Source organism: Ictalurus furcatus, chromosome 6 (genome assembly GCF_023375685.1).
Source record: "Ictalurus furcatus strain D&B chromosome 6, Billie_1.0, whole genome shotgun sequence".
Taxonomy (NCBI): domain Eukaryota; kingdom Metazoa; phylum Chordata; class Actinopteri; order Siluriformes; family Ictaluridae; genus Ictalurus; species Ictalurus furcatus.
This window is the reverse complement of record NC_071260.1, coordinates 21,647,947-21,666,516: the sequence shown is the minus strand read 5'-3', so window position 1 is coordinate 21,666,516 and position 18,570 is coordinate 21,647,947. Positions and strand designations below refer to the sequence as shown.

Here is an 18,570-nt window from a genome sequence, read left to right as displayed (position 1 = left end):
GTTAATATTCCTCTGGGTTAGCAGGGGTTTTTGCCTCGCCACTCTTCCATTGATGCCATTTTTGCCCAGTGTCTTTCTGATAGTGGAGTCATGAGCAGTGACCTTTATTGATGCAAGACAGGCCTGTAATTCATTTGAGCTTGTCCTTGGCTCTTTTGTGACTTCCTGGATGAGTAGTTGCTGTGCTCTTGGAGGAATTTCGGAAGGTTGGACACTTCTGGGAAGGTTCACTACTGTGCCGAGTTTTTCCATTTGGAGATAATGGCTCTCACTGTGGTTCTTTGGTGTCCCAGAGCCTTTGAAATAGCTTTGTAACTCTTCCCAGACTGATGTATTTCTATCACCTTCTTCCTTCAATCATTTCTGGAATTTCTTTCAATTTTGGCATAGTGTGTTACTGAGTAAGACCTTTAACCAACTTCATGCTGTTGAAAAAGTTCTATTTAAGTGTTGATTTGATTGAACAGGGTTTGCAGTAATCAGGCCTGGTTGTGTCTGGTCCAGCTGAACCACATTATGAATGCAGTTTCATAGATTTGGGGAACTACAGGGCAAATACATTTTCACACAGTCTCAGTTGGTATTGTATAAGTTTCTTCATTAATTAACATTATCATTTAAAAATTGTATTTTGTGTTTAGTCAGGTTGCCTTTGTTTTATCTTAGACTTTGTTTTAATTTCCGAAAGTACGAGATACAGAAGAAATCAGGGTGGGGGCAAATACTGTTTCACAACACTGTCATCCCACCTACCCAGAGAGCATGGCCAAAAATAGGATGAACACTGTTCTGTTGCACCACCCAGGAGCCCATATATCGTTAGTCTTAACCCAGTTTTTGGTGTGGGTGATGCCTAATTTGGCAACTTTGGGATAATCTGAATCTACATTCTATGCCCTGCTACTCTGTTGTGCCATCTGATTGTCTGAACATTGTTTTTGATTTATTGGGATTAATTTATTACCATAGATCAATCTGCTCCCATGGCACAGGGATGCACGGTAGTGGCCAAAATGGTAATGGTTATTTTGCTCAGTATTGACAGTTCTCACAATTATGGGGCCAGTTCAGAAATTAAACAGTACATTATCATGTTAGACACCTAACCTTCAGCTAGGCTCATCGGTCTTTTATGTTATGTTTTAAACATAAAACACATGGAAGGAAGAGATCATAATCAGAAGTACATTCTTTTACATAACTGTCGGGTATGTGCTCTTTACATTGACCTCATTTGGCTGACACTTTTATCCAAAGTGACTTACAACTGAGACAAGATACAACTAAACAGTTACAGGTGAAGTGCCTTGCTCAAAGATCCAACAGTGGCAGCTTGGTGGTGCTGGGATTTGACCTCCCGACCTTTGAGTCAGTAGTGCGCTGAGCCACCACTTGCCCCCATCACTAATCTAGTGAGTGACTGAGATGGTCAAAGGAGGCATAATGTAAAAAGCAGCAACTTTTTGTTTTTGGGTACTTTAGACAGAGATGCCTTATTGATCCTGCAGGGATAATTGGCTTGTTCCATCACTCAAATGGCATGATGTTTGAATGAAGAGCCTCGTGTCACCCTGCTCCTGGTAATCGCAATGAACTTGAAAGATTTATTACACACAGATACCACTCTATTGGTCATTAGTCACAAGTCAAAGGCTTGTATCACTATTTCATCAGTGAAAGTTTTATCCGTCTAGATAGCAAAAATATGCTTGCTTAGGAAAGCCAACATTTAAAGGGATAGTTCACTCACAAATGAAAATTCTGTCGTCAATTACTCACCTTCACCATGGAAAGTTTTGGTTACTGGACTGTAAATGGAGGGACAGAAATCTCCCAGGTTTCATTAAAATGTCTTCATTTGTGTTCCAAAGATGAACGAAAGTCTTATGAGTTTGGAACGACATGAGGGTGAGTAATTGATGACAGAATTGTAATTTTGGGGTGAATGATCCCGTTAACAAAAAAATATTGTAATGGTTTAGTCTGAAGCTGTTAAGAAAAACACAGATCACCACATCATAGATCAGTGTGCCTTAAGTGTACAATGAACCATATGATCAAATTAGAATAGGTCTGATCATGCAAACCCACTCAGACAACAGCTGTATGTGACATGTTAGCACATACTAACTTGTCAACACAGTGAGTGCATATGGTTATTTGTTCCTCTCGCATGTGTATGAGAGACAGAGAGAGAGCTGCCTATAAATACTATCAGTAGATTGCTGTATCTAGCGCTGGGCGATATGGACACAATCTTTTCCCAATATGGATAATTTCATATGCTGAAATTAAACATCACACTATATATTACATTTTCTCTAAAATTGTTGATAAAATTATCTATACAAGATAACTGCATGTATTCCTGACTGGTCTCTGGCATACCTTACAAATTACCATTCTCTAGGCAGTGTCTGATTTGTTATGCCCAAACCCTGTTCAAACGACAGAAGTACCCCCCTTTTAGGTACAAGTTTCTTATTTTTATTTGGGCTTATGCTTAGTGATGTAAATCAGCTGTCGGAAAGTGGCTTTTACGCTATAAACGTTATAGGAAAATATCTATCGAGACATTTTTCTATCCTCCTACGATATGTATGCCCATATCGCACACCCATAGCTGATTCCTTACTGAGAGTTTTCATACTAATATACAACTGATAATGAGCATGCACTAATCTGTACTGTACTACCACAGGTTTTACCTTGTTGAAATCACATAATTTGGAAATCCAACGCTATTTCTGTTCCAGCACTGTTTTCAGTTGCTGATTAGCTTTGCTTCATCACTTATTTGTGTATCACCTACATTACACCAAAGATATCAAATTACTTTAAAATTGCATGAAGATATAAAATTTTTAAAGGATTAAGTATTGTAATGCAATCAAAGATTAATAAGGGTATCATTTTGTGCTGCCACAGACAGAGCGAACATTTTAGTATTGCTACACTATATAATAATATGCATAATCTCAGAGGATGAAAATGGTTGATTCCTAAGCCAAAAAAAAAGCAACAAGGAATCAATATAATTATTATAATAATCACTGTTGTTTTTGTTGTTGTTTTTTTTTTTTTTTTTTTTTTTAAAGGTTGATGTTTCATATTCATTTCAGTTTATAAACCCACAGGAATGCTTTATGCCCCTGACATTTGGCTCCGTTTTAAATTCCTTGCATGACTGCAGTAGACATAAATCCACCAATTTCACCTCATCTTCCTGCAGCAATAATTAACAAGCAGTTTCCTATTATTTATCTATGCCTCTACATGGGGTATGACACAATGGTGTTGTAGAACCTGAAATGCACTGTGTATGCTCAACAGAACTATATTTAAGATGTAGCCACAGAGATAATGGTGTCCATTAAATTCCTAATGGAAATGAACTACTTGCAAGTAATATCACTTTAGGAGACATGTCATGCTTATTTTTATTTTTTTCTTCATATTTAAATCTCCAGTGCATAGAATATTTCTTAAAAATAGGGGGAAAAATAAAACAATAATTATGTCAGTAGAGAAAATACTATAAAGAGTAGTGCTCATGAGCTGCTGTGAGTCCCCCTCAACATCCTGTCATAGTAATTCACTGTGTCACAGGTTTTCCGGTTGGAATTGGTGGGAAATCATGCGCTAACTCTGATACATTAAAGTTCATCATGCACCAGCTTTAGGTGCGAAAGAAGTCTGCTTACATGTTGATTGGCAAGAGCTGGCAGCCAATCAGCAGTCTGATATTGCATGATGAAGATGAAGCACACTTCTCCTTGGCAGAAAGCATAAACATGCATAAAGCTGACATGATTTTCCCGTTGATTTATACAGTTAATTTATTTAAAAATGCGTAAGTCGTCATATCAGTGATCATATTAGATTGAGAGAACGAGATGACAGCGGCTGATGTGTACTTTATAGTCACGAAGTTGGACTATATAATGAATGCCCTTTAAATCACTTTAAATCAAAAGTTAAGTTTAGAAAAAAACTCAGCACTCCTGAAGTCTACAGTTATGTTGATTCAAGACATTTGCACTGCCAAGGGATCACTGAGCAAACTTCGTTTGAACTGTTAGTGATGGAACAAACTTAAAGCTGGTGTCAAGAATTTATTTCCAAGAGGAAATAGCAAGGGTGAGTTGACATGGGCATGCTAAAAAATATGAAGATGAAAAGCAGGTTTGTTTTAAGAGGAAAAACTCCACTTCTAGACAGAACGTACCAGTGACTGAGCAATATGAAGGCAAGAGAAATAAAAGAAGGCAGGAATTTCTGGTGATATCTTTCCTTCCTCTTCTGTCACATAAAAACAAGGAGAATAATAAGTAAGTAAATGAAAGATGAGACTCGGCACTTTCAGCAGTCCTGTCCAGTGACTCGGAAACAAGCCACTCTTGATAAAATATATTGTTTTGTTTGGCAAATGCAGACTTTGTAGATTAATTTAAAGGAGCTAGAATGATGTCTAAAGGAGCTTTGGTTATATTTATGCAGAAGCTGTGTTTTTTGTAATCCTCAACAAGGGATTTTAAATATTCAGTGTATAGCACAGTTAAAAAAAGAAGAGGCGGAAAGGAAAGAGAAGAAAAGCTAGATTTAGTGTGGACTTTTGGCTTAGGGATTGTTGCTCTGTGGCAGAAAAATGAGTGCTTGCAAATTCCTGTTCCAGTTTGGTCTATAACTCTGTTTAACTTAAAACTGAAAGCTATTTATTTTTTTGTTCTTTCTCTTCTCTTTTTCCCCCCTCTCTCTCCATCACTTGCCATGGGGACGGGTTTTTTTTAGATTGATGTAGTGTCTCAGATAGCGATGGTGTCCAGCTTACACACCTGCACTGGTGTTTTCGATTGGTCATTGGGGTGTGTGTGTGTGTGTGGGGCAGGTGTGAGGCTAAGCCAGGCCATTCCATATTGAATTTTCTGCTACAGTGCAATTTCATTTAAGTTTCCAACTGACAGATGCTCAGTGGAACTAAAGACTGAGCAATAGTCACTGGACTGTGCGTGAAGATTTCATCCCCTGCGTCTTAATGGTCTTTACTAGCTTTTTTTATAGGGCAAATTTGGATAGAATTCACTAAGTTTGATTATTTTGGATGTAGTTTGGGTACTGTTGATGGATATCTCCTATGTACCCAGGTGGTATTGTGGTATACAATAATTTTTTTTTTCTTTTTTTTTCTCCAATTTGCTTATCTGCCAATTCCCACCAACCAGCTCTCCCTATCACACATCCTTTACCAGCTGGGGAGGCTGAAGGCCAACACGTGCTTCCTCCAAGACACGTGAAGGTAGCCAACCACAAATTTTCGTAATGCTGCATATACTGTGTCATAGAGCAGTGTAAAAGTGCTATCTGCCCATTTCTGGGTACATGAGTACACCGTACTGTGATTGACAAGGGATAAAGTGTATGCCATCCCGCTTACTCAGAGAGCATGCCGATTTTGCTCCCTTTACTTCCCTGACCACGGATGGCTATGGCATATTCAGGACTTCAACTCGCACCCCCCTACGACATGGCGAAAACTTTTCCGTTGCTCCACTCGGGACGTTGATTATTTTCCTACACAGCACATCCTCTTGTTTTAGTCCTCTTGTATGTATGTGTGTATGTGTGTGTGTATAACGTGTATGTATATGAATAAACCTGTAGTTCCATTTACTGTTCTGGAATGTCTGTGAGACAAGTTAGTTCTGGCTACCACAGTCATCCCTTCACCAGCATCTCTTCTCCTCCAGGGTTGGGGGTACTATTCCCACCTCTGCCCTGTGTGCCTGGAGTTTGCATCTTCTGGGTACTCTGGTTCCCTTCCCAGTCCAAAGATATATTTTGTAGGCTGATTGACATCTCTAAATTGTAGTACCGTAGTGTGTAAATGTGTGATTGTGCCTTGCGTGAGCCTGTGTCCCTGTGTAAGATAAGCGGTATGGAAAATGGTGTGGGTTGGATGTGTTGCTTTCTGTAGGCTTTTAGTTTAGTCTTGTTTTGTTTTTTACTGCAGACAGGTTGTGTGCATCTGTCTGGGTTATGAACACAAAAAAACAATGGTGGCTGAACGGTTTCCTTTTTGTTTTGTTTTTTTGTTTTTTTTTTGTTATTGTAACTATCCGCAACACACTGCTCAGAAACAGGCCCAGGGTGAGATTACACAAGCTTGTTTTATTCTTGCTTGTGTCCCTAGGCATGGTAGACAGTAACATAAAGTGAAGGAAAAGCAAATGAGATTGCTGGCTCACACACACACACACATATATAGTGGGGGAAATAAGTATTGAACGCATCAACATTTTTTTCAGTAAATATATTTCCACTCAGGCTATTCACATTAAATTTTCACCAGACATCAGTATTAACTCAAGAAATCCACAAATATTAAGAATTCACAACATTAAAGTCCATAAATGAAGTTATGTGTAATAAAGAGGAATGACACAGGAAAAAAGTATTGAACATGCTAAGGGAAATTTATTTAATACTTAGTTGAGAAGCCTTTGTTTGTCATGACAGCTTCAAGACACTTACTGTATGAAGAAATGAATCAGCCGCAGTATTCAGGTGTGATTTTGGCCCATTCTTCTAAATATATTGTCTTTAAATCTTGTTCAATTGATTTCAAGTCAGGTGATTGACTGGGCCATTCTAACACCTTGATGTATTTTCTATGAAACCAATTGAGAGTTTTCTTTGCTGTATGATTCAGATCGTTGTCCTGCTGGAAGGTACACCCACGTCTCATCTTCATCATCCTGGTGGATGGCAGCAGATTCTTCTCAAGAATCTCCCTGTATAGGGCTCCGTTCATCATTCCTTCAATTATATGAAGTCTACCAGTATCATTCAATGAAAAACAGCCCCACACCATGATGCTTCCACGTCCAAACATCACTGTTTGTATAGTGTTTTTAGGGTGATGTGCGGTGCCTTTTCTTCTCCAAACATGGTGTGTGTATATGACTGCCAAAAAGTTCAATTTTGCTCTCGTCTGATTAGACTACACTCTCCCAGTGTTTCATAAACTTGTCGAAATGAGTTGCAGCAAACTTTTAAATGAGCTTCGACATGCCTTTTCTTTAGTGATAGAGTCTTGGGTGAGCGTGAGCAGTTTGCTCTGTCTCTGTGATGATGGTACCTGCTGCTTCCAAGTGTTTCTGGAGCGCTTTCTGAGTGGCCCTTTGTTCTTGGGCTATGCTTCTGACTAAACCCTGGTCTCCCTGGTCAGAAATCTTGCGAGGAGTTCCTGTGTTTGGCCGGTTGATGATAGTGATGTTGCTTCCACTTGTGGATAATAGCCCCAATGGTGCTTACTGGAGGATTCAGAAGATTTGAAATGCGTCTGTATCCGATTCCATCAATATGTTTTGCAACAATAAGGTTGTGAAGGTCTCGGGAGAGCTCTTTGCTTTTATCCATCATGAGCTGTTTCTTGTGTGACACCTTGGCAACGAAAAGCCGTTTTATAGACCATCAATTTAGTAACCCATCTGATATTAATTTGCACAGATAGGGGGTATAATTACTTATGGATTTCAGCTCGTTCCTTGCTTTACCTTGCCTTGGAGAATTGCTTGTTCTTAGCGTGTTCAATACTTTTTTCCTGTGTCATTACTTTATTACACACAACTTTATTTATGGACTTTAACGTTGTGAATTCTTTATATTTCCAGATTTCCTGAGTTAATACCGATGTCTATTGAAAATTTCATGTGAATAGCCTCATTGGAAAAATATTTACTGAAAAAAATGTTGACTCGTTCAATACTTATATTCCCCCGCTGTATGCCAGATCACTGCTGAGAGAGAGAGAGAGAGAGAGAGAGAGAGAGAGAGAGAGAGAGAGAGAGAGACACACACACACACACACACACACACAGAGATAGTAAAAAGAGACCATGTTAATATACATTGGGAAAACAGGGCTCAGGTGTGCCACATTAGTCATTACCCCTGTAGCTCATCCCCAAGACACCTCCTTCCCACTGCAGACTCCTGCTAAACCACACGTCTACTTATGTTCTTCTATATGAACAGATAAATATGTCTTTTAATTATAACATTTATAATGCTTGGATAGTGGAAAAGATTGTATTCTACATTTCAGTTTCTATTGCTCATCATTTACAGGTTAGCAGTTTAAAAACTGATAAGGTTCTAAGATATGTCATCTTTCCACAAGGTGGTATTATTATTGTTATAGGAAACATAGAACTGTGTCAACACAAGGCAAAATATTTTAGCTTACAGATGGTTTACTTTTCATTTGGAGTGTATGTGAACAGCAGACAAACAGAACATAGCTTGTTCTCACAGCAATAGTGACAGACTGACCTGCTCAGCCTTGCAGGCCTGTTCCCATCCCCCTTCTTCTTTCCTCCTCACACTCACTACACTGTGACCTACTCAGACAATCAGTCTTGTCCAGAAGGTAGTCTTTCTCTTTGCCTGTGTGGCATGACCAGTCGCTATGTCCGTTTTTGTCTCGTGCCTTGGGCAGCAGCTCTCCTTCTGTCTGGAATATTCTGCCACCCAACGCTGCACGGCTCATCAGACACTCCATAAATACTCTGGCCGCTCTGGCCTGTGAACCTCGCCCTCTCTTTTGCACTGCATTACTCACTGAACAGTAGCAGAAAAATTCAGGCTGCCAGCTTTTACACAATGGCCTTACTGTTCTGTTATCAGTCCAGTTTCCAAGAGCTTACAGTGTATAGCGGAAAGAGATGCTGGCTGTGCAGATGACTGTATGAGGAATGAGATAATGAATCATCTGGAGACTGCCAGCACAACCACCTGAGATATTTATCTATCTTACTAGAGTTCGCATACTAGTGAATGCTGTCCCCCCCCCCCCCCCCCACTAAAACCTCTATCTGTTTTTAAAAATAATTTATTATGGTATATTATGAAATAAATTGATACCCTTAATTAAAATACATCACATTTGCCATCTGTTACAAGGTAGTTTAATGAAAATGTGGCCCAAATTCTGCCCCATTTATTCTCATTAAAGGAACAATTTATAGGTTTTAGAGCACTCTGCTGGCAGCAGTACGAATTGCAATGAAAACACTGACGAGATTTGCCCCCTCAGCCAACTGTTGAAATGAAGAAACCAGCCACCTCTATTGCATGTAAAACAGTGAATGACAGTATTCTATAATGTCATTTAATGCACCTGACACAGTTAATTCACTTGTCCGCTATTTAAACCACTCATAAAAGTAAGATTTATTTCTGTGAATATGCTGTATGTGTGTCTGTGGGTGCATGTTTGCACTTGTGTGTATGGGAGTGGTGTTTTCTGCTGGCTTGTGACCTTTTGGTAATTGAGTGGGCTGCATGTTAGCCCAGATTCATGTGTCAGTGCCTTGTGCTGGTGAAAAAAAGGGGAAGTGGAGGGAGGAAAACAGAAGGTAAAAGAGATGGAGAGGAGAGGCGGGAGAGAGGGTAAGCAGAAAGAGAGAGTGTTTTGTGGGAGAATAACAGAGAGGGGTTGAGAGCAAGGGAGAGGAGGAAGGACATCATGCTGGTTTAGTTCTGGTTTTGGCACAAAGGTGGCTGGTGATTTTGGCAGTAGGCCACTGACTGTCTGTTCTCTTGGGATTTTCCCTCTTCAGTAATACATCAGGACTGGTGTGTGTGCGTGTGTGTGGTGTTCTAATGAACTCATTCATGTGCTCCCACCTCTCCAGGCTGTGTGCACGTGCTTGTATGTGCATGGTTTGTGCCTGTAAGACAGATACCCAGACTATGATTTGAATAGAGTGTCATTCACTTCATCCGTCATCAGCAAAATCTGTGTGTGAGGGAGACTGAGCCGTAGGCCTAAATGCCCTCCCACAGGCAGGCTCATTCAGCCTTTTCCCAAGCAGGAAGAGGAAAGTGATCAGGGTGATGGTGATACAGAGGGAACCATGGAGTCCTCTATGGGAGTTAAATGGAATGTTCTGAGGCATTGAAATGCATCAGAGATTTGGCTTGAATTTCCCTGGCCAGTTGAGATGTACTAAATCACCCTTTCCTCATTTGGAATATTTTGGACTGGGAACTCTGCCCCCCCATTCTTCCATTTTGTCAAAAAATGTTTGTCACATATTTCACTTGTAAGCTCAAATTCAAGTGCAAAGCCCAAGAAGCAAAAATTAGACAACAACAGTGTCTGAGCTCAGTGTTTAGCTGTTTTGGTCAACCTGCACTGAAATATTTTAACTGTGCTCGGGTGTGTTGAGGTATGCTGAGATGAGGTGACTATTGTATATTAAGATGTGTTGAGTTTTGTTGAGTTGTGGTGGGCTATGGTAAGATTTTGGAAGTGTTTGATTGGCAGTTTTGGGCTGTGTTGGTTCACAGCTTAGTGTGAACCAACATCTGTTGATTGGTTCTACATTGTGTTGGGCTTTGCTTATTTATTCATTGTTGTATTTCGGTGTGGCGATGTGCTTGTTGGGCAGTACAGGTCTGAGGCCTCCCTCACATTACTGTGACATGCTATGATAAATGTGAGCAGAATGGCATGGGCCTAGTTTCACTGGAGCGCAATAAAGCGTTTCTTAATGGATTGTGCCAATGGAATGTGCCATTACTAAAAATATCAAACTATTACTTTTGATTGAATTCTACATTCTTTTCAAAATGAAAAAGCATGTCTTTATCTGTCTATATCTATTATTTTGACCATATATTCAGTCTATATGTGTGATGCATTTCATTTGAATGCTAAAATGTGTTTGGAATGAAAACTTTTTCATGGTTGTCATCTATTCATGTACTAATGAAGATGAATATTCATGTACTTTTGTGTGTGTTCTTTGCAGCAACGAGCATCGGGCAAGGTTTTGTTTGATATGGTCTGTGCTCACCTCAATCTGGTTGAAGGAGATTACTTCGGTCTGGAGTTTCAAGACCAGCACAAGATGACGGTGAGACTCCTGCATGAGGCAACCCTAGGAAATACTATATGGATATTTTTAGACCGACTAGATTTATTGCCATGAGTATCATACCTTTTAAATCCCTGTGTGTGTGTGTGTACACACAAATGTATGTTTATACAGTATCAGTGCCCTCCACTAATATTGGCACCCTTGGTAAATATGAGCAAAGAAGGCTGTGAAAAATTGTCTTCATTGTTTAACCTTTTGGTCTTTTGTTCAAAAGTGTGCTATATGATGCTATATGCCATATAAAAAATAACAATGGAGGCCAGAATACTCAAAGCACATATTAACATATAGCACATATCAGTGATGTAATCCATCTTAGTTAAGCAAAAACAGTATTAAACACTGTGAGAATCCAATACTGAGAGACAATAGGAGGTTAGACAATCACTCAAGCTACACATACAAATATTACTTGATTTGAGCCATGTTAGTGGCCAGCATGTTAAACGTCGACAGCAGACATTTCTCTCAGATTACACAAAAAGTGCAAAGTGAGAGAGAGAGAGAGAGAGAGAGAGAGAGAGGAAAAAAATGTCATGGACATCAAACACCACAGGTTTATTCAAAAACAAAATGTCTTTGTTAAATATGGGTGTGCAACAATTATTGGCACCCTTTTAGACAATACTTTGTGCTGTTTCCCTTTGCCAAGATAACAGCTCTGAGTCTTCTCCTATAATGCCTGATGAGGTTGGAGAATACATGGCAAAGGATCTGAGACCATTCCTCCATACAGAATCTCTCCAGATCCTTCAAATTTTGAGGTCCATGCTGGTGGACTCTCCTCTTCCGTTCACCCCACAGGTTTTCTATGGGTTTCAAGTCAAGGGACTGGGATGGCCATGGCAGGACCTTGATTTTGTGGTCAGTAAACCATTTTTGTGTTGATTTTGATGTATGTTTTGGAAGATCTGGAAGATCCAACCACGGCCCATTTTAAGCTTTCTGGCAGAGGCAGTCAGGTTTTAATATAATATCGGTTGATATTCGATAGAGTCCATGATGCCGTGTATCCTAACAAATCCACCTCTGGTGTTTATTGCCAAAAAGCTCTGTTTTGGTTTCATCTGACCATAGAACCCGATCCCATTTGAAGTTCCAGTAGTGTCTGGCAAACTGAATATGCTTGAGTTTGTTTTTGGTTGAGAGCAGAGGCTTTTTTCTTGAAACCCTTCCAAACAACTTGTGGTGATGTAGGTAACTTCGGATTGTAGTTTTGGAGACTTTCTGACCCCAACACGCAACTAACTTCCACAGTTCTCCAGCTGTGATCCTTGGAGATTTTTTTGGCCACTCGAACCATCCTCTGCACAGCATGTTGAGACGATATAGACACACGTCCAATTCCAGGTTGATTCATAACATTTCCAGAACTTCTTAATTATTGCCCTGATGGTGGAAATGGGCATTTTCAATGCTTGTGGTATTTTCTTATAGCCACTTCCCATTTTGTGAAGCTCAACAACCTTTTGCTGCACATCACAGCTATCACGTAGTTTTCTCATATGAATTCATAGGGGTGCCAATAATTGTGGCACACATATTTTTAACAAAGAGATATATATATATATATATATATATATATATATATATATATATATATATATATATATATATATATATATACACACACACACACACACACCTGTATTGTTTGCAGTTGTTTGATATCCATGAGAGCACAGTATTTTTGTGAATTTTTTTAACAAAAGGTTATACAAAGACAATTTTTCACTGCCTTCTTTGCTCATATTTACCAAGGGTGCCAATATAAGTGGAGGGCACCGTATGTGTGTGTATGTGTATATATCTTAAGTGCTATACATATTGTCATTGGATTCATTCCTCACACTTGGTCTGTGTTTCCCAGGTTTGGCTCGACCTTCTAAAACCCATCATGAAGCAGATGAAACGTAAGAGTCTGCCACAGTGTACTTGCATTGTCTCATGCATTAGAAGTTTTGAATACTTCTCTGCCTGATGGTCAGTGTCTAATTCCCATGTGTATTTTTGTGTTAAGGCCCCAAGCACACAGTCCTGCGGTTCGTGGTGAAGTTTTTTCCTCCTGACCACGCCCAGCTGATGGAAGAGCTGACCCGGTGAAATATCTAATTGACAGCATTTAATAATTTCTTTGCTGTCCTTCATTTTTTTTCACTCTTCATTAGTGTTGAGCAGTGTGAAGTCATTTTGTTTACATGGCCATGATTCTGTGTTTTTCCAGGTATCTTTTTGCACTTCAGATCAGGCAAGATTTGGCCAGTGGTCGGCTCACCTGCACCGACAGCAGTGCTGCCCTGCTCGTCTCCCACATCATCCAATGTGAGCATCTGTCTGTCTCGCATCAAATTATTCACGTCTGTTCACATATCTTGAACCTTTTTTATTTTTTTTTGTTCTTGTGGGAAAAGAGATCAGCAGGAAGGTATGGTTTGTTGCCATGGATACATTTCAGGACTTATGCATATCGAAAAAGCCAAGTTGTCATATCAACAGAGGCAGATTATAAGTGCTATAAAATCCATTTCAAGTCCTCTCTTGCATAATGTATGTATAATAATACTTGCATTGAGTAATAACGATGGTGATATACAATAAAGCAGTACGCTACTTTAGTTCTGTATTCACGCAATTTTATCTGCCATATAATTACTGACAAAAGGTACAGAACATATCTTTGTGATCACGCAACCGTCATTACAACACTTCTCCATTCTGAGCTCTGTAAAAGCATTATACCTGCCTTTATTCTTTACTGTTTAACAACCCTTCCCCCATCTCTCCTCTTTTCCCACGCTGTCTGTACCTACCTCTCCCCCCTCCTTCTCTGCTTTCTCTCTCTCTCTCTCTCTCTCTCTCTCTCTCTCTCTCTGTCTCTTTCTCTCTCCCCCTCCCTCCCCCCAGCTGAGATTGGAGATTTCGAGGAGACTCAGTGCAGGCAACACCTCCTCAATAATAACTACATTCCCGACCAGATGGCCCTCATGGATAAGATCATGGAGTTCCACCATAAACATGTGTAAGTGCATCACTACAGTGTTGAGCCATTTAAACACACACCGGTATAATGGCAGTGCAATGGAATGCTCTCCTACACCATGACTTTTATTCCACAATAATTCATTTCGTTTGTTCATTCATTCATCTTCAGTAACCGCTTTAATGAAAATAAGGCTTCAGTGAGGTATTTGTGTGTGTGTGTGTGTGTGTTTGTCATAGTGGTCACACCCCAGCAGAGTCAGACTACCAGTTATTGGAGGTGGCACGTAGGCTGGAGATGTATGGCATCAGACTGCATCCAGCTAAGGACAGAGAGGGGACCAAACTCAGCCTCGCTGTAGCCCACACAGGAGTGCTGGTCTTTCAGGTAAACCGTGCACACAAATAACCCTATACTCAGACCCTGTGTTATATTCTTGTCACTTCAATGACATTCACTTCATTTAACAGCAGGAATGTTCTAGTTATTATATTCTAGTTCATTTCCACTCATCTGATAAATTATTGTAATGGTTGCAGTGACAACAATGAAAGCAACTGCATCCTCATTTCAGTTCTTTCATTCTTAAGAAGTAGTTTGTTAAACATTATTCCTTTCACTGACCAGCTGCGTGGTTTAACCTTTTTATACAGTGTTGTGAAAAGTATTTGCCCCATCCTGTTTTTGTGTATATCTCATACTAAATCGTTTCAGAAATTAAAACAAAATCTAAGAAAAACAAAGGTAATCTGAGTAAACACAAAATGCAGTTTTTAAATAATAGTTATTTATTGAAGCAAAAAAAGTTGTACTAGCTGGGACTGTGTGAAAATGTATTTCCCTTCAAAGGTACTAATTCCCCAAATCTATGAAACTGCATTCATAATGAGGTTCAGCTGGACCAGACACAACCAGGCCTGATTACTGCAAACCCTGTTCAATCAAATCACCACTTAAATAGAACTTTTTCAACAGCATGAAGTTGGTTAAAGGGTCTTACCCAGTAACACATTGTGCCAAAATTGAAGAAAAAAAAAATCCAGAGCTGATGAGGAAGAAGATGATTGAAATACATCAGTCTGGGAAGGGTTACAAAGCTATTTCAAAGGCTCTGGGACTCCAAAGAACACAGTGAGAGCCATTATCTCCAAATGGAAAAACTGTGGCTGACCTTCCAAAATTCATCCAAGAGCACAGCAACGACTCATCCAGGAAGCCACAAAAGAGCCAAGGACAACATCAAAGGACCTACAGGACACTCTTGCATCAATAAAGGTCACTGTTTATGACTCCACTATCAGGAAAAAAAGGCATCCATGTAAGAGTGGTGACATGAAAACCACTGCTAACCCATAAGAACATTAAGGCTCATCTGAATTTTGCCGAAACAGACCTTAATGATCCCCAAACCCTTTAATACTGTACCAGTAACACAGTGGAAAAAAACTCCCCAATGCCAAAAACCTTCAGTACTGTGTACAGAATCCAAGTGCCCCAAGTGATTTACGGATAATGTGTTGTGTGTTTATGCAGGGTCACACCAAGATCAATGCCTTTAACTGGTCTAAAGTACGCAAGCTCAGCTTCAAGAGGAAGAGGTTCCTTATAAAACTCAGACCGGACCTCAACGTAAGCATTTCTACCTAAACATCCATGCTACATGTTTTCTAATGCTGCCATGTCTGATAGCATATGAGCAGGATCACTTCTAACATCTTTACAGTTTTATTACATTTTACATTTTCTGAGTAAAAGTCGGGCATTAAACATGTTTTTTAAGTATATTGTCTGAGCATATAGGAATCTGTTGTCTCTGCAGCAGAGTGCGTGTCAGGACACTCTGGAATTTGCTATGGCGAGTCGGGACTGTTGTAAAATCTTCTGGAAGATCTGTGTGGAGTACCATGCCTTCTTCAGGCTCTTTGAAGAACCCAAGCCCAAACCTAAAGCGGTTCTTTTCAGCAGAGGATCATCTTTCAGGTTCAGGTGTGTTGTTGCTAACATAAAGATTATTCTGTCTGGCTCTGCATAAGTGTGCTTTTGTCTGTGTTGTACTGCTGGGACATATACTGATACAAATAAGTACAAATTTGTAGATAGAGATTTTTAAAATACGTTTTGTATCACAGTTTACTAAAACTTCAAAGCCAACTGGTGTATTTGCCGTAAACTGTTAGACATGCCCGATGGAGTTGGGGAGAGGAAGCATTTTGGCTGTTTTAAGACCAGTTTGTGCGCTAGGCATTGTGGCATGTAACAACGGTCACACACATTTTCATTGACCGACAGCCACGGGGTGCCGAAGTCTATAATCACAACAACCATGATTATGGTATTATGTCTGTGCACCTCCTCTCACCAGTAGGGATCTATTAGAGAGAAATCAACATCACATTTGGAGCAGCTGTGGGTCTCTGAAATCCACATATTGATTGTGTATTAAGAATGATGTTGTTGGTTTTTTTTGTATGTTTATTTTCTTGTAAGCTTCATTGTAGTTTACATGTACAGTGTACAGTAGTTGTGTTTAGTCATTTTCATTGTGGCTACATACTGTATATTAGTTACTTGTCTCCTTGTCTTTAACTTTGTAATCGGTTCTGTCCCTCAGCGGCCGGACTCAGAAGCAGGTGATCGATTATGTAAAAGAGGCTGAGTTAAAGAAACATCCATTCAACAGGTGAGACTGATCAGAAGTGCCTCATCAACTCAAACACTACACCGGTCACAACTTGCAATCAGTTCTAGTTTGAAACTCTGTTACAGCTGTGGTCAAACTTTTACATACTGTACACTTAGGCTAAAGTTATTCAATCTCAGTTTTTTCATGTTACCGAACATTTCTTTTGCCAAGTCAGTGAAAGCAAGCTTCTGATTGGCCAATGGCATAATGAGGTGTTAATTGGGCTGGATCTACCATCGATGTCGATGCCTTTTTGAGCTTGATAAATCCAAGCCAAGACCTCAGGAAATAAACCGTGGGCCTTCACAAGTCTGGTTGTGAATATGCTAATCCCAGCATACAGATCGCTATTCAGATGCTCCAAACCGGTTTTGAAGCAGGTGAAAGCCTGGCCAGCAGGAGCCATCTCTGCTCTTCGAGACAGTTTTGAGCACACTGACTGGCACATGTTCAGGGTGTTCAGGGAGGCTGCAACCGACAGCGACCAGGAATACACAGCATCAGTGAGCAGCTGCATCAGCAAGTGTATTGATGACATCACTGTCTCCAAGACCATCACCACATTCTCCAACCAGAAGCCGTGGATGACTGCAGAGGTGCGTGCGCTGCTGAGGACCTGAGACTCCGCCTTCAGGGCAGGTGACAAGGCGGCCGTAAGAACAGCGAGAATCATGCCCAGAGAATCCAGTCACTTCACGGACAGCAGCAGCATGTGGCAGGGCATTCAGGCCATCAGCAACTACAGGACATCACCACCCACCTGTGACAGTGATTCCTCCCTTCCAGATCTGCTGAACAGCTTCTGCGCTCAGTTTGAGGCACAGAATGATGTAACGGCCAGGAAAACCACCCCTCCTACCAATGCCCAGATGCTGTGTCTAACCACGGCTGATGTGAGGAAAACTTTACGCAGATTCAACCCACGGAAAGCAGCTGGACCAGACAACATTCCTGGCAGAGTGTTCAGAGGATGTTCAGACCAGCTGGCAGATGTTCTTGCTGACCTATTCAACATCTCCCTGATGTTCCAACGTGCTTCAAGGCCACCACCATTGTCCCTGTGTCTTCAGTGTCCTGCCTCAATGATTACTGTCTTGTTGCACTCACCAATCATCATGAAGTGCATAGAGAGGCTTGTCATGAGGCATATCAAGACCCTGCTGCCCCCTCACTGGACCCCCTGCAATTTGCCTATTGTCCCAACCGCTTAACAGATGATGCCTTCGCCAAAACCCTACATGTGGCCCTCACCCACCTGGACAAAAAGGACCCCTACGTTCGAATGCTGTTCATAGCTCACCAGCTCAGCCCACCAGCATCTCTACTTTCTGAGAAGGCTGAAAAAAGCCCACCTCCCACCCCTCATCATCGGAACATTCTACAGAGGAACTATTGAGAGCATCCTGAGAAGCTGCAAACTCTTCACCCTCCTGATGTCTGGTAAAAGCTACTGGAGCATTTGGGCCCTCACGGCCAATCTGTGCAACAGCTTCTTCCCACAAGCTGTTAGACTCCTCAGTACTCAGAGACTAGACACACACACACACCTTGCAATTTGTGTACATGTCTGTACTGACTACCTGTATTTTTGCTGCTCATGTACTTATAAAAAAATATATTTAATTTCTAGTCCTCACTATACTCTTTACCTAGCTGCCACCGCAATAACTGCTATGTCCATATATGGCATAAACTAATCTGCTGGATACTATGTCATGTTTACCTTCACAGCATTTTTATTATATTGTTATTCTTTTGCATTACCTGTTATATCTGACACTTCCACACTAGAACTGTGTACTGGTCGCCGCTACACTGTCACTTACTCTGCTCATTGTCCTGTTTTTAGTAGTTACTATACTGTTTTGTGGTGTTTGCACACTTTGCACATGCACTTTATGTAGTATGTGTAGGCTTTTAGTTTCACTGTACTGTATACTATACCAGCTGTATATGGT

At 40.5% G+C, this 18,570-nt stretch overlaps 1 protein-coding gene across 2 annotated transcripts in view; it reads left to right on the top strand.

The window, feature by feature from the left end:
* The window catches only part of LOC128608915 (FERM, ARHGEF and pleckstrin domain-containing protein 1), a 62,051-nt gene that overhangs the window by 24,210 nt on the left and 19,271 nt on the right, over positions 1-18,570 (top strand). For both annotated transcript variants that reach the window (XM_053627102.1, XM_053627101.1), the window contains 9 exons: positions 10,821-10,925; positions 12,820-12,862; positions 12,970-13,048; positions 13,174-13,271; positions 13,854-13,968; positions 14,169-14,316; positions 15,463-15,558; positions 15,749-15,915; positions 16,541-16,609. In XM_053627102.1, the coding sequence (XP_053483077.1) occupies positions 10,821-10,925; positions 12,820-12,862; positions 12,970-13,048; positions 13,174-13,271; positions 13,854-13,968; positions 14,169-14,316; positions 15,463-15,558; positions 15,749-15,915; positions 16,541-16,609 (920 nt within the window). The remainder of the gene's footprint in view (positions 1-10,820; positions 10,926-12,819; positions 12,863-12,969; positions 13,049-13,173; positions 13,272-13,853; positions 13,969-14,168; positions 14,317-15,462; positions 15,559-15,748; positions 15,916-16,540; positions 16,610-18,570) is intronic.